General features: G+C 69.2%; 2 protein-coding genes across 3 annotated transcripts in view; both read left to right on the top strand.

The window, feature by feature from the left end:
* The window catches only part of LTBP4 (latent transforming growth factor beta binding protein 4), a 26,307-nt gene extending 7,010 nt beyond the window's left edge, over positions 1-19,297 (top strand). Inside the window, exons 4-32 of one of the 2 annotated variants that reach the window (XM_067556579.1) lie at positions 1,243-1,464; positions 1,944-2,176; positions 2,816-2,918; positions 3,141-3,215; positions 3,527-3,649; positions 4,234-4,398; positions 4,714-4,863; positions 5,123-5,227; positions 5,823-5,951; positions 6,183-6,308; positions 7,194-7,319; positions 8,041-8,166; positions 8,425-8,550; positions 8,942-9,061; positions 9,397-9,522; positions 9,609-9,734; positions 10,032-10,154; positions 10,642-10,773; positions 11,300-11,431; positions 12,879-13,004; positions 13,175-13,318; positions 13,526-13,729; positions 14,051-14,119; positions 14,724-14,852; positions 15,158-15,307; positions 16,202-16,354; positions 16,806-17,273; positions 17,602-17,742; positions 18,087-19,297. In XM_067556579.1, the coding sequence (XP_067412680.1) occupies positions 1,243-1,464; positions 1,944-2,176; positions 2,816-2,918; positions 3,141-3,215; positions 3,527-3,649; positions 4,234-4,398; positions 4,714-4,863; positions 5,123-5,227; positions 5,823-5,951; positions 6,183-6,308; positions 7,194-7,319; positions 8,041-8,166; positions 8,425-8,550; positions 8,942-9,061; positions 9,397-9,522; positions 9,609-9,734; positions 10,032-10,154; positions 10,642-10,773; positions 11,300-11,431; positions 12,879-13,004; positions 13,175-13,318; positions 13,526-13,729; positions 14,051-14,119; positions 14,724-14,852; positions 15,158-15,307; positions 16,202-16,354; positions 16,806-17,273; positions 17,602-17,742; positions 18,087-18,235 (4,301 nt within the window). In that variant the 3' untranslated portion in view covers positions 18,236-19,297. The remainder of the gene's footprint in view (positions 1-1,242; positions 1,465-1,943; positions 2,177-2,815; positions 2,919-3,140; positions 3,216-3,526; positions 3,650-4,233; positions 4,399-4,713; positions 4,864-5,122; positions 5,228-5,822; positions 5,952-6,182; positions 6,309-7,193; positions 7,320-8,040; positions 8,167-8,424; positions 8,551-8,941; positions 9,062-9,396; positions 9,523-9,608; positions 9,735-10,031; positions 10,155-10,641; positions 10,774-11,299; positions 11,432-12,878; positions 13,005-13,174; positions 13,319-13,525; positions 13,730-14,050; positions 14,120-14,723; positions 14,853-15,157; positions 15,308-16,201; positions 16,355-16,805; positions 17,274-17,601; positions 17,743-18,086) is intronic. The other variant, XM_067556581.1, reaches the window with a different exon arrangement.
* Positions 19,091-26,111, top strand: LOC137159059 (HHIP-like protein 1). Its single transcript, XM_067557243.1, has 10 exons — positions 19,091-19,215; positions 19,633-20,068; positions 21,052-21,698; positions 22,061-22,204; positions 22,616-22,944; positions 23,253-23,379; positions 23,884-24,029; positions 24,342-24,423; positions 24,626-24,708; positions 25,009-26,111. The coding sequence occupies exons 1-10, from the start codon at positions 19,091-19,093 to the stop codon at positions 26,049-26,051; spliced, it is 3,162 nt and encodes a 1,053-aa protein (XP_067413344.1). The 3' UTR covers positions 26,052-26,111.

Here is a 26,111-nt window from a genome sequence, read left to right as displayed (position 1 = left end):
AGCCCCCGCGTGGGGGGGCGGGGATCGGGGCTGCCAAGGGTCCATTAATGTCTGCAGGCGGGGGGGGGGGTGCAGCTGGCTGGGCTGGGAACATCTGTGCATTAGGACGACAGCCAGGCCTGGGGGAGGTGGCTGGGGGGGGGCACTGGGGTGAGGAGGGAGCTGGCTGGGGCCAGGGAGGGGGGACACTGGCTGTGGACGGAGCTGGCTGGGCCTGGGGGGGCACCGTGGCTGTGTGTGTGGGGTGGAGGGAAGCTGGGGGGTCAGGACACAAAGCTGTAGTGTCGTGGGTCCAGCCCAGCCTAAGCCTGCTCCAGTTCAATGTGAGACGAGCTGCCAGGTCTCTGCCCATTCGCTGGAGAGCCCTGGGGCTGGCTCCATTCTGGGCTCTGCGAGGGGGTTGTTGGGTCCTCCTGCCCCCAGGGCATTTCCCAGCCATTGCAACCCAGGAGGACCCAGGTGTCCTGGTGCCTGGTTTAGCCGTTCCCCCAGTGGGGGAGAAAGGGAGGCAGGGCTGTGGTGGCTTCTGGTGGGACCACGGCCTGGCTGGGGGAGCAGTGGGGCTGGAGCTGTGGGGCTGGAGGCCCTCCCCACGGTGGCCCCTTGGTGGGGTCCTGCCCAGTGCGTTGGTGGCGGCCGGAGGGCTGGTCCCAGCACCCAAAGGGTTAATGGCTGAATTGCGCTGCAGGAACATCTGGATCTAGCCCCCCCCCCCCCCCCCCCAGCTGTGCCTTTGTGCCCAGAGCTGGGAACAAGCTAGACAAGGGAAGAGCCGAAACCAGGCCCTCACTCCCCACCCGCAGCCCCCCGCTATCCCAGCCCTGGGTCCCCCCAGCTCTGCCGGTGCCCCTCACTCCCCACCCGCAGCCCCCTGTGCGTAGCTCACGTTCTGGGCCAGCCCAGCCCAGCCCGTGTCGCTGGTTGAGACAGACACAATCCAGGCCCCGGCCGCCCCCGTCCCCCCCCCCCCAGTGAAGCTGCTTGGATCCCACCCACGCTGCTCCACAGCTAGAAACCGCCTTCCCCAGCAATGGCCCCAGCTGATCCCTTCCACCGCAGACACCCTGGGGGAGGCACTAGGGGGACAACCCAGCTGGTGGGGAGGGAAATCCCTGGGCCCTGCCCCTCATTCCCCAATGGGCAGCAGGTGGAGATGCCCCCCCAAGCTATGCCCAGCTCCTGAGACCCCCTCCAGTTGCCCCTGCCCCCCGGCACCCTCTCACCTCCGCCTTTGCCTTACAGTCCTGTGTCCCCTGCTCTGCCACAACGGGGGTGTCTGCGTCCGGAAGGACCAGTGTCTCTGCCCCCCCGGCTTCACCGGCAAGTTCTGCCACATCCCAGCCGCCCGCGCCCCGCCCGAGGCCCCGGCCCCCGGGCAGGACAGTGACGGCCCGGGGGGGCCGCAGCCCCTCACCAAATCTGTCTACACCCTGCCCCTCGCCAACCACCAGCAGGAGCGTGATGGTAAGGGGGAGTTGGGGGGGGAGTCCCCCAAACCTCTGGGGTGGCTAGACCGGGATTGACCCATGGGACCTGCCACGGTGGGGGTTGCGGGGGGAGGGGCCACATGTCGGAGGGGAGGGGAGGTGGGGGCTCGGCAGGGACCGGCCCCATACTCAACCTTATCCCCCACAGGGCCCCATTCCCTGTCTCGGCCCCTGCCCCGTTCTCTGCCCCCCTGCCCCTCTCCGCACCTGCCCCTCTCTGCCCTCCCACCCCATTCTCTGCCCCTGCCCCTCTCTGCCCCTCCACCCCGTTCTCTGCCCCTAGCACCGTCCCTCCTCCCCCTCCATTCCCTGCCCACTAGCACTGACCCTCTCTGCCCCCACCCCGGGTGCCCCTTGACACTGTCTCTGCCCCCCGCCCGGTTCTGTGCCCCCAGCACTCTCTCTGCCCTGTGCCCCATTCCCTGCCCTCTGGCATGGCCTCTCTCCCCCCTTCAGGTGCCCTGTCCATGGTGAGCGTCCACGTGCGGCACCCCCCCAACGCCTCGGTGACCATCCACCAGGTCGAGCGGGTGAGCGAGCCCAGCGCCCTGGGGGAGGAGCCCGCCAACGCCCTCCCGCCCGCCCGGCCCGCCCTGTACAGCGTCCTGGCCCAGAACAGCCCCCGCGTCAACGGCTACAGCGAGAACGCCGGTTACGGCTACTGCTTCCAGCAGCTGCACGCCGGGGAGGTAACGGCACGGGGCAGGGGCGTGTGGGGAGCGGGGCCGGGCAGGGGGACCCGGGCACAGGGCCCACCTTTGTACTGAACCTCCCAGCCACTCGTGGCCAGGTGTGAGGCTCACCTGTGGGCACACACGTGCGCTGAGCTTGCCCGTCTGGCCAGGCCTCCGTGTTCATGCGGCGCATAGATGCTCGGTCACCCGCGTGGGCGTGAGCCCGCCACACACGCTCCCGCCCGCTGATGCCCGTGTTGGCACAAGCAGCCGGACGCCACGCACACTCCTGCCAGCTGACACCCGTGTTGGCACGAGCAGCCGTGCGAGCAGCTGGACGCCCGGCCACGCGCACTCCTGCCAGTTGATGCCCGTGTTGGCACGAGCAGCCGGATGCCCCGCCACGCACACTCCCGCCAGCTGACGCCCGTGCTGACGAGCTCAGCTGCGTGAGCAGACGGGCGTCCGGGAGCAGGCGCCCGCCCCTGCCGCGCACACGCTGGTGCCGACCCGGCTGAGTTCGTCATGTGCACGGTTCCAGCTGCGCGGCCGGGAACGCCTCCGGCCGGGGGCACCCAGGAGCCGAGGCACGGCTGGGATCGGGTCCAGGGAACCCCCGTCCCGTTCGCACTGACTGGCCCCTTTGCCCTGCAGTGCAGTGCGCCCCTACCCGGCCTACGCACCCAGGACGTCTGCTGCCGTGGCGCCGGCGTGGCCTGGGGCGTCCACGAGTGTCTGCCCTGCGCCACCGAGCCAGGTAGGGGGTGCAGTCTGTGTGCCAGGGTCTGTGCAGGGAGGGGTCTGGAAGGGGCACCCCACCCTGGGGCCTGTGGGGATATGGGGGCTGGACCAGGGAGCTTGGGGGGCACTGTGGAGTGGGCTGGGGGCCATGGGGAGAAGGGCAGTCTATGGAGGGAGGTGGGCCATGGGACCAGGGGGAGGGGCATTCCTGGCTCTGACCCCCGCTCCCTCCCCACAGCGAACGCACCCGCCCTGGGGCAGCAGGAGGCCCCGTGCCCCAAAGGTTTCCAGCGGCTGAACAGCTCCTGCCAGGGTGAGTTGGGCTGAGGTGTTGGGGGTGGCGTATGCTCAGTTGGCGGAGGGGAGGGGGGACGGGAGAGACCCCTGGGCGAGCGGGGCAGGACAGGCCTATAAGGAGTGGGGCCAGTGCCATGGCGCCAGCCTGCCCCTCCACCCTCCCTGAACAGGGGTCACGGCGCCAGCCTGCTCTCTGCCCCCCCACCAGGAAAGGGCCGTGTGGGGCTAGCCCCCGCCTGTCTCTCCAGGTCCCCAGAGCAGCCAGCTGTCTGGGGCAGGAGGGCACTGGCTGACCCTGCTCTGACCCCCACTCCTGCCCTTCCCCAGACGTGGACGAGTGCCAGGAGGGCGGCCTCTGCCAGAACGGGCAATGCACCAACACGCCGGGCAGCTTCGCCTGCCTCTGCCACACGGGCTACATCCTGGATTCCTCCCGCAGCAGCTGCATCTGTGAGCACTGGGGGGGCGGAGAGCTGGGGGGCTGGGGGAGATGGAGAGCCGGGGGCCGCTGGGGGGTGGAGAGCTGGGGGGGTGGAGGGCTGGGAGATGCTGGCGGGGGATGGAGAGCTGGGGGGCCCGTGGAGAGAGGGTGTCTGCCTGGGGCCGGGCTGGGGAGATCCCAGAAAGGAACGGAGGCTGGGCTGGGGGGGGACAGAGATGCTCTCAGCTGGGGGCTCTGAACTCGCTGGGGGGCTGAGCCATGAGACAGCGAACTCTGTCCTTGCGGTTTAGGGGTGAGGGGTCCCCCACTGTCACCGCTGCCCCCCCCCCCAGCTGCCCTCGCTGGTCCCTGGCCCGGCCTGGCCACAGGCTGCTGGTGCGGAAGGACTGGGGAGGGGATCCCTGATCTCGCCGAACTGCGGGGTGGGGCATGGGGCCTTTCCCCCCAGGGGACCCAGGATGGGGGGCTGGCTGGCTCAGGGGAGTGGGGCCCAGGCCCAAGGGGCCAGGCCGGGGATGGGGGTCCCGGGCAGCGGCTCTGTTGGGGACTCAGCTCCCGTCTGTTTGTCTCCGTCTCTCTCGTCTGCCCCCAGCCCACCACGTGATCTCGGAGGCCAAGGGCCCCTGCTACCGGGTCCTGCGGGACGGCGCCTGCTCCCTGCCCACCCTGCGCAACATCACCCGCCAGATCTGCTGCTGCAGCCGCGTGGGCAAGGCCTGGGGCTGGGGCTGCGAGCGCTGCCCGCTCTTCGGCTCCAGTGAGTGGGGCTGGGAACCCGGACTCCTGGGTCCTCTCCCGGGGCTGGGAGGGGAGTGGGGTCCAGTGGTTAGAGTGGGAGGGGCCCTGGGAGCCCGGACGCCTGGGTTCTATCCCCAGTGCTGGGAGGGGAGTGCGGCCTTGTAGGTTAGAGTGGGAGGGGCTGGGAGCCAGGACACCTGGGTTCTCTCCTGGCTCTGGGAGGGCAGTGGGATCTAGTGGTTAAAGCGGGGGGGTGGGGGGAGGGCTGGGAGCCCAGGACTCCTGGGTCCCCAAACAGCTGGAGGCTCCTCTGACTCTGCCGTTCCCCACCTAGGTGGCTTCAAGGAGATCTGCCCGGCGGGTCCCGGCTACCACTACTCCGCCTCCGACCTGCGCTACAACACCCGCTTCCTGGGCCTCGACCTGCCCCGCGTGCCTGTCGGCCGCCAGCCGGGGGAACGTCCGTCCGCCACGCACGCCCCCTGTGAGAGCTGCCGCCCCGCGCCCCTCCCCCGCCCGTGTCCCCCCACACCGTGCCCCTCCCTCGCCCGTGTCCCCCCACACCGTGCCCCTCCTCATCTGCCCCCTCCCATTGCAGCGCTCCTCCCCCACTCCTCCTCATCCTCCCCACCCAGTGCACCCCTCCCCCTTCTTCCTCTCCCTCCCCCCACAACAGGCCCCTCTCCCAGGCCCCCCCCCCTCCAGACCACCCAGTCCTCATCCCCCTCCTTGTCCCCCTACAGCCCGCTCGAGTGCCCAGCCCACGGCACCAGGGGGGCAGCGCCCTGCCCAGCCCCCCCCGACCCAGCCACCTGCCCCCGAAGCTGCCCCGGAAGGCCCTACCTCAGGTAGGAAGTGGGGGAGCGGGGGGCAGTGATAGGCTGGGGCATGCGGCAGGGTGAGGAGTGGTGGGGTGGGGCCACTGAGTGTGGGGGGGCAGGGGGTAGGGATGCTGAGGGGTGGGGCAGGGGGTGGGGGTCAGAGGTGGGGGCAGGGGATAGGGATGCTGAGGGGTGGGGGGCAGGGCAGGGGGTAGGGATGCTGAGGGGTGGGGCAGGGGGTAGGGACATTGAGGGGTGGGGCTAGGTACGCTGAGGGGTGGGAGCAGCGGGTAGGGTTGCTGAGGGGTGGGGGGCAGGGAGTAGGTACACTGAGGGGTGGGGCAGGGGGTAGGGACGCTGAGGGGTGGGGTAGGGGGTCGGTACGCTGAGGGGTGGGGGGGCAGGGGGGGGGCAGGGGGTAGGGACGCTGAGGGGTGGGGGAGCTGGGGTGGGGGCAGGGCATAGGGACGTTGAGGGTGGGGGATGAAGCAGGCAGGGGTGGGGGGTCAGGAGGCTGGGACGCTGAGGGGTGGGGGGATGCCTGAGAGGCAGATGGGCAGCGCATAGTGGGGGATCTGGGGCGCAGACCCGGTGACCCCCCCCTCCCCGGTTTTGTCGGCAGAGCCCAGCAGCCCATGTGAGCGGAACCCCCAGATCTGCGGCCCGGGGCGCTGCGTCCCCCGCCAGGGCGGCTACACCTGCCTCTGCCACCCCGGCTTCTGGCTCAACCCCCAGGGCACCCACTGCATTGGTGAGGGGCAGCGGGCGTGTGGGGGTGGGGTGCATGGGGGGGCAGAGGAGGTGCTGCTCCATTTCGCGGGGCGGAGGGGAGTGGAGCAGGGGGGCCAGGAGGATCTCTGCCTGGCCCTGCACTTTCTGGGACTCCAAGGGGCAGGGCCCCAAAGGGTGTGTGTGCACGCGCCAATGAGGGCCCCTCCATGCCCTCGCGTGGCTCAGGGAACCGTCTGTCTGTCCCCGCCAGATGTGGACGAATGCCGGCAGAGCCCACGGCCCTGCGCCAACGGGCGCTGCGAGAACTCGGTGGGCAGCTACCGCTGCATCTGCGCCCCCGGCTACCGCGCCGACCCACCGGGCGCCGAGTGCCGAGGTGAGAGAGAGGGGCGGGGGGGACCCGAGGGCAGTCGGCGTGGGCCAGGGGTGCCTGGGGTCCTGCTGTCCCAGCTCCCCAGGGTGGATGCCAGGGCTCAGCTTCACTGTGGTTTCGGGAAGGCCCCTCCAGACCCCCCAGGTGTCCCACGCTTCCTCCAGGCTCATCAGTGCCACCCTAGCCCCGAGCTGTGCGCCTGGCACCCCCCCGTGAGCACCACACAGCGACACCCCCCGGCACAGACCCCCGAGGGCGATGTGCTGGCTTGGTGGGGATCCAGGCCCCTCACCTGGCGCTGCCACCAGCCAGGTGCACCCAGCGAGGGTGGCCCAAGGAACGAGGAACGGCCTCGGCCGTTCTGGGCAGCCAGAGCCCAGCCAGGTCGGAGCGAAGCCTTTTGTCTGGGTCCGTCTGTCTGTCTGTCCATCTGCTCTCCTTCGTCAGACTGCAGGTGAGCCCCAACTCCCCATCCCAGCCTGGATCGCCAGCTTGGGGCAGCTGTTCAGCTCCCTGCGGAGAGCCGGGCACCCATGCCCCTCTGGCTCCTTGGTCACCAGCTGCCAGTGTCCCAGCAACTGGATCTGCTGTTATCTTCTCAGATGCTCCCTGGAGACGGGAGTTTTCCAGCCAGCTGGGTGCCCCACATGTCAGCATCTCTGCCCGCCCTAGAGCACACAGACACCCCCCCACACACACACACACTGCTAGGAAACAAGGCAGCATCCTGGGGAAACTGAGGCACACACAGGCTTTATAAAAATATTACGAAAAATCCACCTCTGTCACCTCTGGGGCTGGGAGCAGAGAGGGAGGGGAGTGGGGGGGACGGACAGTGAGTCCCTGAGCCCCAGTCACGCTGCTCTTCCCTCCCTCCCTCCTGGGCAGATATCGATGAGTGTGCCCAGAGTCCCCGCCCGTGTGCCCAGGGCCGCTGTGAAAACTTGCCTGGCTCCTACCGCTGCATCTGTCCCGCCGGGTACCAGCCCGGCCCCCTCGGCACTGACTGCACTGGTAACGTAGTGCCTGGCAGACGCAGGGGGTGGGGGGAGGGTTCACGGGGAGCAGATGGGGTTGGGTGGGGCAGTGCCATAGGGGCAGGGGGAAGGGAGGGCTGGGCTGGGGATGTGGGGGGGGGGGTGACCAGGGGTTCACAGCCCCCCCAGAGCCCTCGCCCATGCGCCCAGGGCCACTGCGAGAACACGGCCGGGAGCTACCGCTGCTCCTGCCCCCGGGGCTTCCACGCCAGTCCTGCCGGCACCCAGTGCCAGGGTAGGTGCCCTGCCCCCTGGGGCTTCCCCCACCCTGCTCTGCCCCCCTGGGGCTTCCCCCTCCCGGCCGGCCCCCGAGGGGATTCCACTGCCCCATCCCCTGAGGTTTTCCCTGCCTGTCCGGGAAGCTGAGCCTGGCACTGTCCTGGGAGAGCCGGTTTCTGCAGCGGAGCCTGGCTGGGGGCACCGCGGGTCCCTGCAGGGGTCCCAGCTCCATGGCTCCAGACAGAGACCTGAGCCTAGGTGCAGCATGGCCTGCAGGGGAGTGTTGAGGTTTCCCTGTGGGTCCCGGCTCTGCTCATCCCTGGGGGAGGCCCTGACTCTGCCTGTTCCCGTGCGGTGCCCTGGGGGCCCCAACTGTCCATCCCTGGGGGGGTCTGGTGATCCCAGCTCTGCATGTCCCTGGAGGCGTTGGGGGTCCCACCCCCCAAGGCATCCTTGACTCCCTGCCGTGGCCATTGCAGATGTGGACGAGTGCCAGCAGAGCCCCCCACCCTGCGAGCCCGGGCGCTGTGAGAACGTGGCCGGCGGGTACCACTGCCTCTGCCCCAGCGGCTTCCGCACCAGCCCCCTGGGCACCAAGTGCATCGGTAAGAGCTGGGCCATGGGGGGAGGGAGGCCCCACGGGCTGGGTGCAGAGCTCCCCCTGGGGTCCCTGACTGCGCTGGCTGGGACAGGAGCGGGTTATGGCTGGCCCAAGGTTTCTCCCCCCTCCCTGCTCCAGGCTGTGGTGGACCTAGGGACCTGGCTCCCTCCAGGCAGCTCCCCTGGGCCCAGGGCAGTGCCCCATGCCAGGCAGCCCCCTTCACACACGCACCCCGCTGCTGTCGCTCTCTGTTCCCCCGTAGATGTGGATGAGTGCCGGCAAACCCCGCGGCCCTGCAGTTACGGGCGCTGCGAGAACACGGCCGGTGGCTACCAGTGCGTCTGCCCGGCCGGCTTCCGGGTCAACCCGCAGCAGACACAGTGCGAAGGTGAGCTGGGGGGGCACGAGGCGCTTGGAGAAGGGGTGGAGGGGGCTCTTGGGGCAGAGAGGGGCAGGGACCTGGGGGGTTGCAGGGAGGAGGTTCGGGGGGGCAGGGAGGGGGCTTGGATGGGCAGGAAAGGGGCAGGGACCTGGGGGGCAGGGAGAGGATTTGGGCAGACAGGAGGTTACCCTCTCACACAGTGTCGTGCGCAGCGTCCTGGGGCCCAGTGTCTGTCCAGCTGCACCCGCATGGGGTTGGTTCTCCATGGCTCGTCCCAGTGCGTGCAGCCCACTCCCACCCTCCTCCCAGCCCCGGGGGTGGCTGACCCCTGCCCCCCTCCCGCGGGGGCCGGACAGAGCGCGGGACGCTCACCCCACATCCCCCTTCGCCCGCGCAGACATCGACGAGTGTGAGAACCGCCTGGCCTGCCCGGGCCAGGAGTGCACCAACACGGCTGGCTCCTTCCAGTGTCTGCCCTGCCAGGACGGCTACCGGCTCCAGCACGGGCGCTGCACAGGTACCGAGCTGACCCCCTGGTGCCAGCCCCCCCGGCCTTCTCCCCATGGGCGCTGCCCCCCTAAGCTCTCCTCTCACAGGCACTGGCCCCCTTGCTCCTGTGGGGCCCCCCCCCAGACCCTCCTCCCATGGGCCCTGCCCCCCCACAGGGTCACTGGCCCCCGAGCCCCATGCTGACTCTTGGCCGACCTCTCCCTGTCTATCCCGACCCTGCCTGACCTGCAGGCTCATCCCCAACCTCTGCCACCTTCTGCCTGACCTGCCCCTGCCCCTTTCCCTTGGGCCTCCCCCCCATGCTCTGATGCCCCCCGCTCCGGCCCTGCCCCTGCCTTGCAGACGTTAACGAGTGTGCAGCTGGCTCACCCTGCGGCCCCCATGGCCGCTGCTCCAACACGGATGGCTCCTTCCGCTGCCAGTGTGGCCGGGGGTACCGGGCGGGCGCGCCGGGGGGCCCCTGCGCAGGTGAGTGCAGAAGTCAGGGGGGGGAGGCCTGCCGGGCCGGGCGGGGCCAAGCCGGGTCCCTGCCCTGCTGACACCCCCCTTTGCAGATGTCAACGAATGCCTGGAGGGCGAGTATTGCTTCCCGCACGGCGAGTGCCTCAACACGGACGGCTCCTACACCTGCCTGTGCGCCCAGGGCTTTGTCACCGCGCCCAACGGCGCCTCCTGCATCGGTACGGGGGACCCAGGCGTCCGGGGAACTTGGTGTCTCCTGTGTCAGGACAGGGGGACCCAGGCGACCGGGGAACTCGGCGCCTCCTGCGTCAGAACAGGGGGACCCAGGCGTCCGGGGAACTCGGCGTCTCCTGCGTGGGAACAGGGGTACCAGGCGCCCTGAGAGCAGAGCACACAGCAATGTGAGGGAAGGGTTCCCAGGGTGGCCTGGCCAGAGGGTCCTGGGGTCCCCTGGGGCGTGGGGGGGGGGGGGGGGAGCGTGTCCTGCCCGCTGACCCATGTCTCTCCCTTGGCAGACGTTGACGAGTGCCAGCGCGGGGGGGTGTGCGAGGGCGGGCGCTGCACCAACACGGACGGCTCCTTCGACTGCTACTGCCCGGCTGGCTTCCGCGCCAGCCCCGACAAGACCTCCTGCCAGGGTGAGGCGCCCGGGGGGGGGCGCTGCAGGCACTGCTGCGGGGCCATAGTGCTGCGGCCGCTTCCACGCCCCCCCCCCCCCCCTTGCTGTAGCTTGTTCTGGTACCAGGCTCTGTGCTGTGGACTGGCCTGCTCAGAGCAGAGTGCCCACTGCAGCCCCCACCCCCATCCAGGCTGGGACTTTGCCCCCCCACCTGTCCCCCCCAGGGGCAGGCCTGGTGTAGACCAAGCGGGGTCTGCTCCAGTGTTGGGGGCTCCCCACCCCCCCGTGTTTGGCGTGTGCCATCCACCTCCTCCCCCCCACTGGGGTGTGGCTAAGCCCCGCCCGGATGCCAGGGTCCTGTGGCAGGTGCAGCCCGTCCCATCAGTTCTCTGCTGGACTCTGCCCAAGGCCATGTCTGGGGGAGGTGGCGGGACGGACCCTGGGGGCTCAGCCTAGCGTCCTCCCCCCCGGCTGTGCTCCGCTGACTGCCCCACCCCCCACCCCAGACGTGGACGAGTGCCAGGAGTACGGGGTCGCCCTGTGCGGGGCGCGGCGCTGCGAGAACCAGCCCGGGTCCTACCGCTGCATCACCGACTGCGAGCCCGGCTACCGGGCTGGTGCTGGCGGGGACTGCGTCGGTGAGTACCAGCAGGGAGGGGGCAGGGCCGGTGTTTGCTGAGGGAGGGGGACCAGTCCCAGTCATTCACCCGCAATACCTGGGGGTTAGTGTTTGGGGGGGGTGTCTCATGCTCTGTGTGGTGCCCCCTCCCCACATTGCTGATGAACGGAGCCCCCTCCTATCACCCCACCCTGCCCATGCTGCCCCCAGGACATGCCCCCCCCCCGGGGCAGTGAGAGCTGGGGGGGTGGAGGGGCTGGCAGGGTTCATGCCCATGGGGAGGAACCCCTTCTTGAGCCTTGGTGATAATGTGCCCATTCCCCTGTGGGGGGTCGCACCCGCCAGGCTGGTTACCACCTCACCTCCTCTACCATGGAGAGCACAGGGGAGGGGGGCTGTGAAGTGCCCGTGCCACCCAGGCACCCCACATAGCACAGGGGCACAGAATCCTCCTTAGCCCAGGGCTGAGCTGAGCTGCCGTCCCCCCTCCCTCCCCATCCACCATGGCTGGATCCTGATGGTGTCCCCCTTGGCCCCCCCCCCAGACGTGGACGAGTGCCAGGAGTACGGGGCCGCCCTGTGCGGGGGGCGGCGCTGCGAGAACCAGCCCGGGTCCTACCGCTGCGTCACCGCCTGCGAGCCCGGTTACCGGGCCACAGCAACCGAGGACTGCGTCGGTGAGTACCACGGCTGGGCAGGGCTGTACCGGTGAGCGCTGGGGGCAAGGCTGTGCTGATGAGCCCCCGGGGCAGGTGCAGGGCCGGTGAACGCCGGGGGCGGGAGCCGGGCTGGTGAACGGCATCCCACTGTCTGGAGTGGCTCATGACGGTTGAGTGCCGACCTCAGGGCAGATTGTCAGAAAACAGGGCAGACACCCCAAGCAGGTGGCGGGGTCTGTGATTAGATTTCCCCGAGCCAGTGCCAGTCTCACCCCGGAGTCCCAGACAGGCCCCTCGGACGCTCCTCCCTGCCTCGCCACCCCGACAACTGGCCTTTGCGATAAAAAGTCACTTAACCCCAAAATCCCCCGACATCAGGCTGCTCCCAGTCCCGGGAGCCCAGTCACTTCCCCCCAGATCAATCAGCACTCCAGACCTCACCTCCCAGGACAGCCCTGGCGGCCAATTCTAGCGTAAACTCACGCCAGGTTTATTAGCTAAGAAAAGGAAGCGAGAGGGAGTGAGAGGTTAAAGCAGGTAAAACAGATGCACAGTGAGCCGAGTTTGCAGTCCCAAGGGGTGGCAGTGATGGACTGAGCCGCCCGTTTCCCCAAAAGGTTTTTCCAGGTTCCCAGCTTGTCTCAGGGGATCCCTGCCGTCACGGGTCAGCCCCTCGGCTTCCCCGCCTCCTGGGACCAACCCTCAGAGCCTGCAGCCTCCCTGCTTCACGCCGGGAGCTCCCCCGCAGCGAGTCCACCTGGGTTGGACACGTAGGGGAGACTTGTACCCCCAAAGGGAGCCATGCACCCCGGCTTCCTGACTCTGAAGTGCCTCTTGGCTGGCGGGGTAACAGCAGGCAGCTTTCCCAGGTGTCTGGAGCCCAGCGTGGAAAGTCCTTGGTTAACACGGAGGATGGAAAGTTACACAGCCTGGTCCATCTGGGTTGGTCCTGAGCCACCCTCTGGCCCCCCTGGAGTCCCAGGCCAGGAGCATCTCCCCTGCCTCCAGTAGCCCCCACTTAATGACCCTCCCTGCCCCCCTTCTTCGTCCTTTGTTCTTGTTCCCGGACAGCCATGGTCACCTGGCCTCCTCCTGGCCCCTTGTCCCCCCAGCTGGCATCCTGCGGAGGGTAGGCCGTCCATGGGCGTTAGTTGCTAGGTACCAAATGCCCAGGCCAGGGTCTAGTCGGACTCTCGATGGACATGGGGGACCAGGTCCCACAATTGGCGTCAGTCACACCTGGCTGTCTGCCAAGTGTAAACGACCTTCCCGCCCACCTAGTTATCCATACACCACATAGGGGAAACTGAGGCACACGCACTCTTCCTCCAAAATATGACCATTTCCCACTCTGCCACAGGCCCAGAGAACAGGCTGTGGGGGAGAGGGCGTGCGGGCACCATGGTAACCGTGGGCAGGGGTCTGCAGGCAGCGTGGTAACCGGACGTTGGGCGTGTGTTTTCAGACGTGGATGAGTGTGCGAACGAGACGCTGTGCGGGGACCATGCCGTGTGCCACAACCTGCCCGGCTCTTTCCAGTGCCTGTGTGACCAAGGCTACGAGAGCGCCCGCGACGGGCGCCGCTGCCAGGGTACGGGGGGGCTCAGCCTGGCCATGGAGGGGCTGCCAGGGATGGGGGGGCTGGGTGTGGGGGGGCTGCTGGGGACAAAGGCTGGGAATGGATGGCTGCCAGGGAGCTGGAAGCTGGGCCCTGAGCCCCGGCCTGGCTAACCAGCTGCCTCTCCCCCGCCTCCCCCCCAGATGTGAACGAGTGCGAGACGCTGCAGGGTGTGTGCGGGGCCGAGCTGTGCGAGAACGTGGAGGGCTCCTTCCTCTGCATCTGCCCCAGCAGCAGCGAGGAGTTCGACCCCATGACGGGGCGCTGCAGCCGCCCGCCCAGCCCCGGTGAGTGGGGGGGGGGCAGCCCTGGGAGGAGGGGATGGGGGTCTGCCGGGGAGAGGTGCAGGCACCGGGGAAGAGAGGTGGCTGCCAGGGAGGGAGGCAAGGAGTGGGGGGGTGGGCAGTGGAGGGAGAAGGGGGGCTCTCTCCAGGCCGGTGGGGCCAGGCCTGCCCATCTCACTGGGGCCCCCTGCCCTTCCCTTTTCCTTACAGCTCAGCCCCCCTTCCCCGGCCGCCTGCCGGCCCCCAGGCCCGAGCCCAGTGCGCCTGTGGCAGACGCCAGCCGCCAAGAATGCTACTACGAGTCCTGCGACAAGGTGCTGGCCAGGAACACCACCCGCCAGGAGTGCTGCTGCACCCTGGGCCACGCCTGGGGCACGGACTGCCGGGCCCAGCCCTGCCCCCGCCCCAACACAGGTACTGGGGGGGAGCTCAGGGGGTCTTGCCCCGCCTTGCCCCCATTCTCTGCTTCCCACCACGCAGCCAGGGGGCCATGCCCTGATCCCGGCCCCGCCCTGGGGCTCGTGGGCAGGACAGCTTCCCCTAGGTCGCTTCAGAGTCTGTTCACCTGCGGTTGGCTTGGTGATCCTCGGTCCCTGCCGTCCAGGACTCCTGGGTTCTCTCCGCGGCTCTGGGAGGCGGGTGGGTTCAGCGGTTGGAACAGGGGGCCTCCCCATGGGTGCCAAGGGACGGGGGCAGGTTCCCGGCTCTGACGCGCTCGCTTTTTCCCGGCTGTAGCGGAGCACCAAGCGCTGTGCCCCGGTGGGAACGGCTACGCGGCGACAGGACCCCTCGCCGCGCTCACAGGTGGGTGCTCCCTGGCGCCCCCTTCCGGGGCTCTGACCATGGGGGAGGCAGGGGCCAGGCCTACCGGGTTCTCCTGACCTGCATGTCCCGGATCCACCCGCTCACTGCCACACCCCAGGCCCTCAGAGGAACCCCCAGCGTGCCAGGCCCCCCAGGGATCCCCTTCGCCATGCAGCCTCCCCCCTCCTACTTGACCCCAGTGAGGCTGGCTGGGCCCTCCACACCTCAGAGCTTGCTGCAAGTCTCTGGGGGATTGTCACATCCGGGGCGATGCTGCAGGCCCAGGACATCATCCGGCCCAGCCCAGCTGCCATGGAACCGGTTTCTCCTGTCTGTCCATCCCTCTGTCCACCCCAGGTCAGAGCTCCGCGTCCCTCCCCCTGCCCGCGCAGGGGGTCAGGCCAGGAGGCTCCTGTTGTCTTTCCAGACCCCTCCATTGATCCATCCGTCCCACCCCACGTGACCCCACCCCTCCCGTCTCTGCGCCGCCCCCCCCCCTCGGGGAGTGGGGCCAAGTGCAGAGGGAAACCGAGGCAGGCCCGGGCCCCCTCAGGGTAGGCCAGACGATCTGCGCGTGGTCAAGCCGTGTGTCTCCCCCGCCCAGACGTGGACGAGTGCGCCCTGTTCAACACCCAGCTGTGCCGGGGGGGCGTCTGCCGCAACAAGGCCCCCGGCTACTCCTGCTACTGCCCCAACGGCTACTACTACGAAACGCACCACCTGGAGTGCATCGGTGAGACCCCCGCCCCCCTCCTCCCCCGGCCCGATGGCTCCTGCTCTGAGACGCGCTGCCTGCAGTGTCCGGGGGGGTGGCGCCCCAGGGAGCCCCCATCCCCGTGTCTAAGGGGGCAGCGCCCCCGGGAACCTCCCACCCCTGTGCCCGGGAGGGTGGCGCCCCTGGGAACCCCCCACCCCCGTGTCCATGGGGCAGCACCCCACGGAACCCCCCAGCCCCGTGTCCATGGGGCAGCACCCCACGGAACCCCCCAGCCCCGTGTCGGTGGAGGCGGCGGCCCGGTGACCCCGTGTCGGTCGCAGATAACGACGAGGGCCGTGACGAGGAGGCCGAGCCCTGCGTGGGGGGCGGCTGCGTGAACACCATCGGCTCCTTCTACTGCGCCTGCACCCCCCCCCTCGTGCTGGACGGGTCCCAGCGCCGCTGTGTGGCCAACGACAGCCAGGCCCTGGGTGAGTGATGCGACCCCCGCACGCCCCCCGCACCTCACCCCCCAGCTGGACCCCCCCATCATTGCCCTGGACCCACACACACACCTGGGCTCCACCCCCCTACCAAGCCCCCCTTGTCCCTCCAACACAGCAGGGGGACCCTCGCCCCCCCACACACACACTGGAGCCCACCGCCCCATGCCTAGGGGTCCACCCCCACCTGGGCCCCCCACCCACCACACACACAGCCTGGGGCCCCACCAGCGTCGGTAGGGCGTCCCCACCCGTCCGGCCCGGGAGGGTGTCTACGTCACATGGTGCCCAGCCGGGTATGGGAGCCAAGGGCGAAGGCGGTGCCCAGACGTGCTCTGAACCCCCCGATACCTCCCCGCCGCTCCCCGGCTTGGCCCCGTGGGTGGGGGGGTTTCTCCTCCCTCTCTGGCTGCGGCGTGGCTGGTCCCTTTGTCCGTCCGGACCCTCCATTGACCCGAACCTGTCCAGCCCCCACACAACGTCACCAACCCCGGCATCTCCCCCAGGCCAGTCCAGGAGCAGCTTTGACTCTTCCATGCCCACCGGGTGGCTGTCCCCAGCCCGCCAGGCACCTCGCTCACCAAAATATTACAGGGACCTTGGCCCCCCACCATGGCCCCAACGGGATACGGCCCAAGGGCTGGCCGGTCCATGCGCACACGCTGAGACGCAGGCGCTCGCACACTCATTGCACATGCAGAGTGACAGGGACACCCCCGCAGGCACTGGCTCGCTCATTGCACGCTCATTGCACGGCACTGTCCAGTTCGCACACTCCGTCACGCCCACCTGCGCGCGCTCACTGCACGGCACTGCCGGGCTCACCTGCTCTGTCACTCACGCCCGTCGCACGCTCGTGGTCTCACCCGCGGTCTCCCCCAGACGAGAACCAGGCCGTGTGCTGGCAGGAGGTGGGGCTGGACCTGGTCTGCAGCCGCCCTCGCCTCGACCGCCAGGTGACCTACACCGAATGCTGCTGCCTGTACGGGGAGGCCTGGGGCATGGACTGCGCCCTGTGCCCAGCCCGAGACTCAGGTGAGGGGCCCGTCCCACCACCCCCCTCTCCCAGCTAGAGCGCTTCGGGACGCAGCCTCCTTTTTTTGGGGAGGGAGGGGGGCAAGCCTTGTTAGGGGGCAAATCTGGGGCTGCCAGGGGACACAGGCAGTGCCTGCTCGGTATCCAGGTCACCAAGGAGGGTGCTGGGGGGTGGGGGGTGCTGCAGCCTTCCTGCCCCCCAATGAGCGGGGGTGGGGGCCAAGGGGTCCGTGTGGGGGCGTAGCACCAGGGTGTCCTGCACCCTGCAGTGAGGGGTTATCGGGGTTGGGGTCCTGCACCCTACAGTAAGAGGGTGTCAGGGGTCCTGGGGGGAGCGGGTGCCCAGGGGTCCTGCACTCTGCAGTGGAGGGTGTCGGAGACCCCATGGGGCAGTATCGGGGTTCCCCGGGGATCTTGCGCCCCCCCCAGCGAAGGTCTCTCTTCCCCACAGATGACTTTGAGGCCCTGTGCAACGTGCTGCGTCCCCCGAGCTACGGCCTGGCCCGGCCCGGCCTGGGGCTGCCCTATGAGTACGGCCCTGAGTTCATCCCCCCCTACGGCCCCCCCTACGGCCCCGAGCTGTTCGCTGGCTCTGCGGCACGGGGCCCCCAGCCTGGCCTGCGCCTCGACTACGACCCCTACGCGCTGGGGGGCGCGGGCGGCTACGCCGGGCGCCGCGACTCCCCCTACAGCGCCCCCGCCTACGAGGCCGCCGACTTCGAGGACCTGGCCTACGTGGACGCCCGCCCGGAGGAGCCACGCGCCCCCTACCGGCGCCCTGAGCCCCCCCGCACCTACCGGCCACGCAGCCCCACACCCGACGCTGAGCAGCCCTTGCCCGGCCCCCCCTGGCACTACCCGCCCCACGACGCCAGCCCCTTCCCCGAGCAGTCAGCCCAGGCCAGCGAGACCCACGCTGGTGAGTGCCTGGGGGGTAGAGGGAGGCACCAGACGGGGGGGGGGGGGGGCCAATGCTGTTGGGATGGGGGGAGAAGCAGATGCTGGGTATGGGGGTGCAATGTTGGGGGCTGAGGGGAGGAGCACATGTTGGGGATGGGGGGCACGGGTGGGGAGCTGATGCCAGGCGGGGAGGGGGACCAGTGGGGGGTCACTCAAGGTCAGGCAGCAGCTGTAGCAGCCCCCCACCTGAGGGGGAGGCGAGGACGGGGCCAGCAGGGGGGCAGCCTTTGACCCCGAGTGAGCAGAAGGGCCTGGCGCTGACGCCCATGTGCCCCCCTGCCCCCCAGAGCGGTTCGCGGGGCTCCAAGCCGAGGAGTGCGGGGTCCTGAACGGCTGCGAGAACGGCCGCTGCGTCCGGGTGCCCGAGGGCTACACCTGCGACTGCCACGAGGGCTATCGGCTGGACATCACCCACATGGCCTGCCTGGGTGAGACCCTGCCCCACAGCCCGCCCCCCCCGGCCCTGAGTCCCTGCCCAGCCGTGCCCCTCGGCCAGCCCCCCGCTTCCCCATGGCCTGCCTGGGTGAGAACCCGCTCCGCAGCCAGCCCCCATGGCCCCGAGTCCCAGCCCCCATCCCCTGATTCCCCCCCCACACAGCCAGCCCCCCCCCCATCTCGACATGGCCTGCCTAGATGAGACCCCCAAGCCCTGACCATCCCGTAGAGGCCCCCACTGCCAACCTGTCCCGGCCCGGGGGAGAAGAACACCTCAGGGTCCCCCCACACCACGCTCCCTGCCCAGCCCCTCACGCTCTCCCTCTCCTCCCTACAGATATCGACGAGTGCGCCGAGGCCCTCCCCGCCCTCTGCCTCCCCGGGCGCTGCCTCAACACGGATGGTTCCTATCGCTGCCTCTGCCCCCGTGGCTACGTCCTGGCCCGGCCCCCCCACTCCTGCGTCCCCATCCAGCCCCGGGCCTGAGGGGTGACCGGAGCCCCCGTGCCGGGGCGCTGGGGCGGGGGGCCGGGAGGTATTTATTGTGCGTCTCTAGGGGCAGCGACAAGCTCCCCGCCCCCCCCTGGGCACAGGACCCCCCAGGGAACAGGGTCTCCAGGGCACGAGCGGGGTGGGGGAAGGGGTCTTCATGGGGTCCAGTGATTCCCCCTGCCACTACCCCCCCCAGCCCCTCCTCACAGCACTGGGGCTGTTTCCTTAACCCACCCCGGCCCCCGTGGGGCGTGAACCCAGGACCTTCCACGTTAATCCCACCTGCCCCCGGCGCTCAGGGAGCAACTCCGGCAAGCGGCACTAGCAGGCTGTTACTCTGTTGTCTTCTTCAGCAGGCCAACTGCGGGGGGGGGGGGGGGCTCTGTCCATTCCTGGGGGGTCAGGTGAGGCTTCTCCCCAGGTGGGTGGGTCCCTGTTTGGGGCAAGGGACTTCCACCCAGCCCCCTCTCGTAGGCCTGCCAGTCCTGTGACGTGACCGGGGGGGGGGCAGCCTGCCCTGCGCTCACTGTCCATGGCTTGGGGGGGGGGGGGGAATGGGGCGCCCCCAGAGAGCTATGGGGGAATGGGCCCCCCAACCCGGGGCAGGCATCCCACAGCACCTGAGACAAGAGTTCCCAGTGGGGTGGGGGGCCCCCAGGGCCTGCGTGTGCTGGGGCTGGCATCCAAGTTACCCCCCCCTTTCCTCCCTCCCCCCCACAGGAGAACCAGCCTCCAACACAGCCCCTGGGGGCGCTAAGCCTGGCTAGCGGGGTCGGGGGGACTCAGGGCCCTCTGCAGATCTGACTCGGGCGACGGGGATGGGAGTTCCCCGGGCACCCAGTCCCGGTCATGGGGGCGTCTCTGCCCGCAGCTGGTGGGAAGCGAAGAGTTAAAACAACCTGGCTCCGGGGCATCCCCACCCTGCTCAGGCCGTGCAGCACTGCAGCCCTCCAGGCCCCCACTCGGCCCCGGGGGTAGGGGGGGGCAGGTTGCTATAGGAACTGGCCCCTGTGTCGCCCCCAGTGTTACAAGAATAAAGGTTTTCTATAAAAGGAACGTGGCCTCTGTGTTGGGGCGGGTCATTACCCTCGTTCACAGACCTTCTCCTGCTGCTGGGGGGGGGGGGGGAAACGGGGCCATCCGCCCCTGGAGGCCACAGTCAGCATCCCCATGGCTAGACCCCACCGCCCTCCCGGAGCCAGGGATAGAACCCAGGAGTCCTGGCTCCCAGCCCCCCCTGCTCTAACCCCTAGACCCCCCCACTCCCTACAAGCAGGGATTGACCTTGACCCCACCGGGCCCCTCCCTGAGCCTAGCCAGCCCCACTGTGCAGCAGAGCGGGGTGCACGGGGTTAACGTCCCCCTCCTCCCCCCCCCGCGTCTCCTGCCAGACTCACCCTCCTATTACAGCCGCCCCGTCATCATGGAGGGGGGGGGCGGGTGGTGAACGTGGCCCAGGCCTGGCCCCTGCTCCCCTGCACACGTGTTCCCAGCTGCCGGCCTGGCTGGCAGAGCCGCCTCGTGCCCCTCCCCACCCAGGGCACGGGCCAGCCCCGTGCCATGGGGTCAGGACCCACGGCGCTGGGCGCCCTGCTGCTGCTGCTGAGCCAGGACTCCTGGGTTCTCTCCCACCCCCAGTGCCTGGACTACAAGCCGCCCTTCCAGCCCCCCCAGCCCTTGGCCTTCTGCCCCGAGTACTCGGCCTTCGGCTGCTGCGATGGCCAGCGGGACGCCCAGCTGGGTGCCAGGTTCCAGGTCCTGGGCACCTTCCTGGACCCTGCCGGCCTGCGGAGCTGCGGGGGCTTCCTGCGCGCCCTGCTCTGCCAGGTGAGCGGGTGGGCACGGGGCACGGGTGGGCGCAGCCGGTCTGGGCGCCAGCAGCCACGTGCAGGCAGGGTTCATGGCCGTGCACAGGTGAGCTGCGGGGATGGGGGCGCAGCGGGGGGGGGACAGAGATGCTGGTGTGCGCACATGGGGGGCAGTGGGATGGGGGGGCAGTGGGATGTGGGGGGGCTGTTGAGGGTAATGTGTGGCCCTGATGCAGCAGGTTTGCTGGCCCCCCTCCCTTCTCCCACATCACCCCACTTACATTTTGGGGGAGCCCCTGGAGCTAGGGGGTCCCCATGCAATTGTCCCCCTTCCCCCCATCAGCCTGGGTGGCACTGCTGGCAGTGAATGTGTGCTGGGGGGGGGGCAGCAGGTCAATGGGGGGCATTGGGCTGTTCTATAGGACCCCTAACTCCCAGGCCGGGCACCCAGATTCCCCAGGCACGGCCGTGCCTGGCTGCCCTGGGATACGTGGACGTGTACAGCCCCACGGCACCAGGCGGTTCCAGGCTGCTGCCTTGCGTGCCCGGTGAAGGGAGCCCAGTGGCGGGGACCCCCCCAGGTCCCCAGCAGCTCCAGGGACATGCCCAGCTGGGTACTCTCAGCGCCTCCCCCCGTGGCTCCAGACAGCGCTCAGCGCCCAGCCCCCGCCTGCCACATCCTGCCGCGGCTGGGACATGGGTGACCTCAATGGGTGGTTCCAGCTGGGAAGATGCACATGGGGGGGGGGGGGGGCGCACACGTTTGACCCGATTCCCTGTCTCTAACCTCCCCCCTCCCCTTTGGAGTTCTGGTCCCAGCAGGCCCATCATGAACAGAACCCAGGAGTCCTGATTCCCAGCCCGCCATATCCCCCCCCCCCCTGCTCTAACCCCTAGACCCCATTGCTCTCCCATAGCTGGCCTTACAGCCATGCAAGCCAGGGGGCGTTGGGAGCCTGGACTTCTGGGCTCCCGCTAACAGACCCCCCGGCCTCCCCGCAGGAGTGCTCTCCCTACGCCGCCCACTTGTACGACGCCGAGGACATGAGCTCGCCGGTGCGGGTGCTGCCCGGCCTGTGCCCGGAGTACTGCACGGCTTTCTGGCTGCGGTGCCGCTCCGCGCTGAGCCTCCTGACCGAGGACCCCGCCAGCCTGGAGCTGGAGGGCGACCGCGACCGCTTCTGCGGCAGCCTGGAGCTGGGCGATGCCACCTATTGCTACCCGGCCGTGCTGGGCAGCGCGGAGCTGAGCCACGGGCTGGGCCGGCTGCGGGAGGGCACCCAGGGCTGCCTGCAGCTCTGCCTGCAGGAGGTGGCCAACGGGCTCCGCAACCCGGTGGCCATGGTGCACGCCGGGGACGGCTCCCACCGCTTCTTCCTGGCCGAGCAGCTGGGCTTCGTCTGGGTCTTCCTGGCCAACGGCTCGCGGGCCGCGCGCCCTTTCCTGGACCTGCGCTCGGCCGTGCTCACCTCACCCTGGGCCGGCGACGAGCGGGGCTTCCTGGGCATGGCCTTCCACCCCCGCTTCCACGCCACCCGCACCTTCTACGTCTACTACTCCATCCGGGCCAGGACCCAGGAGCGCATCCGCATCTCCGAGTTCCGCGTCTCAGCCCACGACCCCAACGTCGCCGATCCCTTGTCTGAGAGGTGAGGATCTGGGCTGGGACACTCCTGGGATTAGAACCCAGGGGTCCTGGCTCCCAGCCCCACCCCAACTTCTAGCCCCCACTTTCCTCAGGATAGAACCCAGGCATCCTGGCTCCCAGCAACAATCCCCCCCACACACACACACACTCTAACCACTAGCCTCCACTTCCCCCAGGATAGAACCCAGGCGTTCTGGCTCCCCGCCCTCCACTAACCCACTAGCCCTTCTGAGCCAGGCCCTTGTCGTGCAGTTCCTTCCACCCTCTCCCCTCCACTGCTCCATCTGCCCCATCAGTTCAGGTACGGGGGGGCTTCTCCGACACCGCCCCTCCCCGCGCCTTCACTCTGCTCCTCACCCTCAGGATCCTCCTGGAGGTGACGGAGCCAGCATCCAACCACAACGGGGGGCAGCTGCTGTTCGGGGCCGACGGGCTGCTCTACATCTTCACGGGGGATGGGGGGCGTGCGGGAGACCCCTTTGGAGCCTTCGGCAATGCCCAGAACAAGTGAGTCTCTGGGGGAAGGGGGCCCTGGGGGCTGCATGGAACATGGGGGGCCCAGGGGGCTGCATGGAACAGGGAGAGCAGCTGGGGGCTGCATGAGGGAGCCCCAGGAGGCTGCATGGAGCAAGGGGGGAGGGATGCCTGGCTTTGCAGGAAATTTGAAGGGGGGATGTTCCTCGGAGGGCAATTCTGGGGGTTGGGGGGCTTGATAGGTGGGAACTTGGCTCCCTTGTGCCACCTGGTGGCGAAAGTGCAGACTGGCTGCACTGTGTGGGGCAGCCAGCTCCCCCCAGAGCCTGATTCTCTTCCCCGCCCCGCTCCGGGGTCTCCAGCCTCTGATTCCCCCCAAACCCCCCTGAGTCCCCAGGTCTGCCCCGCCAGCACCTGGACCCAGCTCCCCCGCCTGCCTTCCAGGTCCTCCCTGCTGGGCAAGGTGCTGCGGCTGGACGTGGAGCCGGGCGCGGCCGGCACCCCCTACCGCATCCCGCCCGACAACCCCTTCGTGGGGGAGCCCCAGGCCCGGCCCGAGGTCTACGCCTACGGGGTGCGGAACATGTGGCGCTGCTCGGTGGACAGGGGCGACCCGGCGAGCGGCGCCGGGCGCGGGCGCATCTTCTGCGGGGACGTGGGCCAGAACAAGTACGAGGAGGTGGACCTCATCCTGCCGGGCGGCAACTACGGCTGGCGTGCCAAGGAAGGGTTCGCCTGCTACGACCAGACCCTGTGCGCCAACGCCTCGCTCGGTACGGACCGGGCGCTACGGCCGGGCCTCCTCTCGCCGCAGGGCCAAGCGTCTCGCCATGGGAACGGGAGGAAAGACAGGGCCTTTCCCCTGTGTGGGGTGCCGGCTCCCAACTGACCCCATGGCAGGGGCCTGGCTGGCTTTGGGACCCATTAGTCTGGGGTCCCAGGTACAATAAAGCCTTGTGCCCCCCCCCCCGTGGTGCCAGCACTGTCAGACGAGGGTGGCTGCTTCGCTCAGGGGCCCTGGGGGTTGCTGCCCCCCCCCCCCCGACCCCCAGCTGAGCCGCGCCTGCTCCGTGTCTTGCAGACGACGTCCTCCCCATCTTCGCCTACTCGCACCAGCTGGGGCGCTCGGTGACGGGGGGCTACGTGTACCGGGGCTGCCACAGCCCCAACCTGCGCGGCCTCTACATCTTCGGGGACTTCATGAGCGGGTAGGTCGGGCCCTGGGGCTGGCGTCCTGCAGCTGGGGCCGGGGGAGAACAGCCTACTGTTGCCGAGGGGTAGTGGGAGCGCTCCTGTAGCACTCGGGGGCAGGTATAAAGATGGCGGGTTCACACCCTACTGGTGACCCTGGGGAGTGGGGGGTGCCTGTGTGGGCTTATGTCCATGGCAACAGGAGCCATGACCCCAAGGGGCTATGGGGCTGCCCCCTGAGCAACGTGACCAATGGTGGTGGGGGGGGGCACTTTCTGCACAGGCCCGTGCCTACCTTGGAGCTGCCTCTGCCTTGGGTGGGGGGGGGACACGACACGACGACGGGGTTGGGGGATGGGGCCTGGTGGTAAGTTCCTAACCCTGAGCTCTCCAGGGGGGCTGCAGAGTGCCGTGTGTGTGTGTGTGTGTGTGTGTGTGTGTGTGTGTTTCCATGGCTCCCATGGGGGGGGGGGGTGTTGGTTACATCCCCCCCAGCTCCATGGCTTCCATCTGCTCCCCAGGCGCCTGATGTCGCTGCAGGAGGAGGCTGGCGCCGGGCACTGGCACTACAAGGAGGTGTGCATGGGCGTGGGGCAGACCTGCGCCTTCCCCGGCCTCCTCAACCACCACGTGCCCCACATCATCTCCTTCGCCGAGGATGAGGCTGGTAAATGGGGGTGCCAGGGGGGGAGGGGGAGCCGACACCCCTCTCCAGTGCCCAGCCAGGGCCGAGTGGCACCAGGACTCCTGGGTTCTATCCCCAGCTCTGGGAAGGGAGTGGAGGCTAATGGTTAGAGCGGGGGGGCCTGGGAGCCAGGACTCCTGGGTTCTATTCCCGTTGCTGCCACAAATTTGTTGCGGCCTTGGGCCGGTCCCTTCCCCACTGTGCCTGTTTCCCCTGTGTAGGCCCCAGCACCTGAGGGGAGGGCTTGGTAGCAAGTGGCCCATGGGCCTGTTATTAACCCCACTGTCCCCGCAGGCGAGCTCTATTTCCTCTCCACGGCCACCCCCAGTGCAGCCGTCCCGGCTGGGATCGTGTATCGGATCGTGGACCCCTCCAGGTACTGCCCCCTCCCCCACTTCACCCACTGGCTGCAGAAGACTTATGGGCAGGGGAGTTGGCCCATCTGGCTGGCAGGGCTTAGCTGGCTCGCGCGGCCGGGGGGGAGGGGGCTGTGTGTGGCAGTACATGGGGCACCGGCCCCTGCACCCCAGTAACAGACGGCTCTCTCTCTCTCTCTCTCTCTCTCTCTCTCTCTGCAGGCGGGCATCTCCCGGCCAGTGTGGGTTCAGCCCTGTCCCCGTCCCCCTCACAGGGAAGCTGGTCCACTTCCGCCCCACACAGCGTGAGTGGGCAGAGCTGGACTGGGAGCCAGGGCTTGGTTCTCTCCCCAGTTCTGGGAAGGGAGTGGGGTCTAGTGGGCAGAGCTGGGGGGTGGAGACGGGTCTGGGAACTAGGCCTCGTTGGGTGACCTTGGAGGGCCACTTCCAATCTCTGTGCATTAGCCCCTCTGTAAAGGGGTCTAAATGTGACCCACAACCCCTCGCCCCCGGCCGGGGAGTGGGAGCAGAGCAAGGGAGGGGCTGACGGTGGGGGGTGGCCGAGCTATTTGTCCCAACCGAGCCCTTCCCCTTTCTTGTTTCAGATTTTATCACACCCGCCACGCCGTCTCCGCCACCCGCAGCAACCACCCCCCCGCTTGGCACCGGTCTGGGGACAACGGGCACAGCTGGATCCCCCATGGCACCTGCCACCCACCTCCCTGACCCCAGCCGTCCCCGCACAGGCCCTGAGCCCCCTGACCCGTCCTGGCCATCCACCATGGTGCCCTCAGCCCTGCCCTCCCCTGGCACCAGCCCAGCCAGCGCTGTCACACTCCCAGCGCCCCAGGACCCAGGGGTGCTGCAGGGCCTCACCATGCCAAGCCTGCACCCCACCACCCTCAACTGGTACCAGCAGCTGCTGGAGCGCCTGGAGTCCAACACCAGCCCCTGGGGCAGCCCCTACCACCCCCCCAGCACCCAGCTGTCCCCCAGAACTTTGCTGTCTCCTGCCACGCCCCAGCCGAACACCAGCCCCTGGGGCAGCCCCTCCCACCCCCCAGCACCCAGCTGTCCCCCAGAACTTTGCAGTCTCCTAGCTCCCCCCAGCCCAACACCAGCCCATGGGGCAGCCCCCCCCCCCCCCCAGCACCCAGCTGTCCCCACAACTTTGCAGTCTCCTAGCTCCCCCCAGCCTTTCAGCCCAGAGGCTGGGCCCCGACCCAGGACAGGGACCCGGAGGCAGCTGGGCGCCCCTCGGCAGCTGCACCCTGGCGCGGTGCGGCTCGTGAACAGGGGCGCGGCCCGCGGGCGGGGCCGGCTGGAGATCCTGGTGGGGGGCCAGTGGGGCACGGTCTGCGACGACCTCTTCGACAGGCGGGCGGCCGCCGTGGTGTGCCGGCAGCTGGGCTACGGCCGGGCGGTGCGGGTGGCCCGCCGGGCAGAGTTTGGGCAAGGGGCCGCCCAGCCCATCATGCTGGATGACGTGCAGTGCCAGGGCTCGGAGCGCAGCCTGCTGGAGTGCCAGACCGCCCCCCTCGGCCAGCACAACTGTGCCCACAGCGAGGATGTGGGGGTGGTGTGCGGGCACAGCAAGCGGGCGGGGCTGGAAAGGGGGAGCCGAGGGGGCGGGCGCCATAGTCTGTAGCCTCCTCCTTGCCCCTCCCCGCCACACCTCTACAGCTGGTGGGGGGGGGACATGGAGGGC

The sequence above is a fragment of the Emydura macquarii genome, unplaced genomic scaffold, assembly GCF_026122565.2.
Source record: "Emydura macquarii macquarii isolate MOO-44397 ecotype Brisbane River unplaced genomic scaffold, CSIRO-AGI_Emac_v2 contig_1790, whole genome shotgun sequence".
Lineage (NCBI taxonomy): Eukaryota > Metazoa > Chordata > Testudines > Chelidae > Emydura > Emydura macquarii.
The sequence above is the reverse complement of the archived record's forward strand: the minus strand, read 5'-3'. Positions and strand labels throughout refer to the sequence as shown.

Coding starts and splice junctions, on each gene's coding strand:
- LOC137159059 (XM_067557243.1), top strand. CDS start 19,091: ATGGGGGCGTCTCTGCCCGCAGCTGGTGGGAAGCGAAGAGTTAAAACA. Junction 21,699..22,060: donor GCCGATCCCTTGTCTGAGAG/GTGAGGATCTGG, acceptor CCTCACCCTCAG/GATCCTCCTGGAGGTGACGG. Junction 22,945..23,252: donor GTGCGCCAACGCCTCGCTCG/GTACGGACCGGG, acceptor CGTGTCTTGCAG/ACGACGTCCTCCCCATCTTC.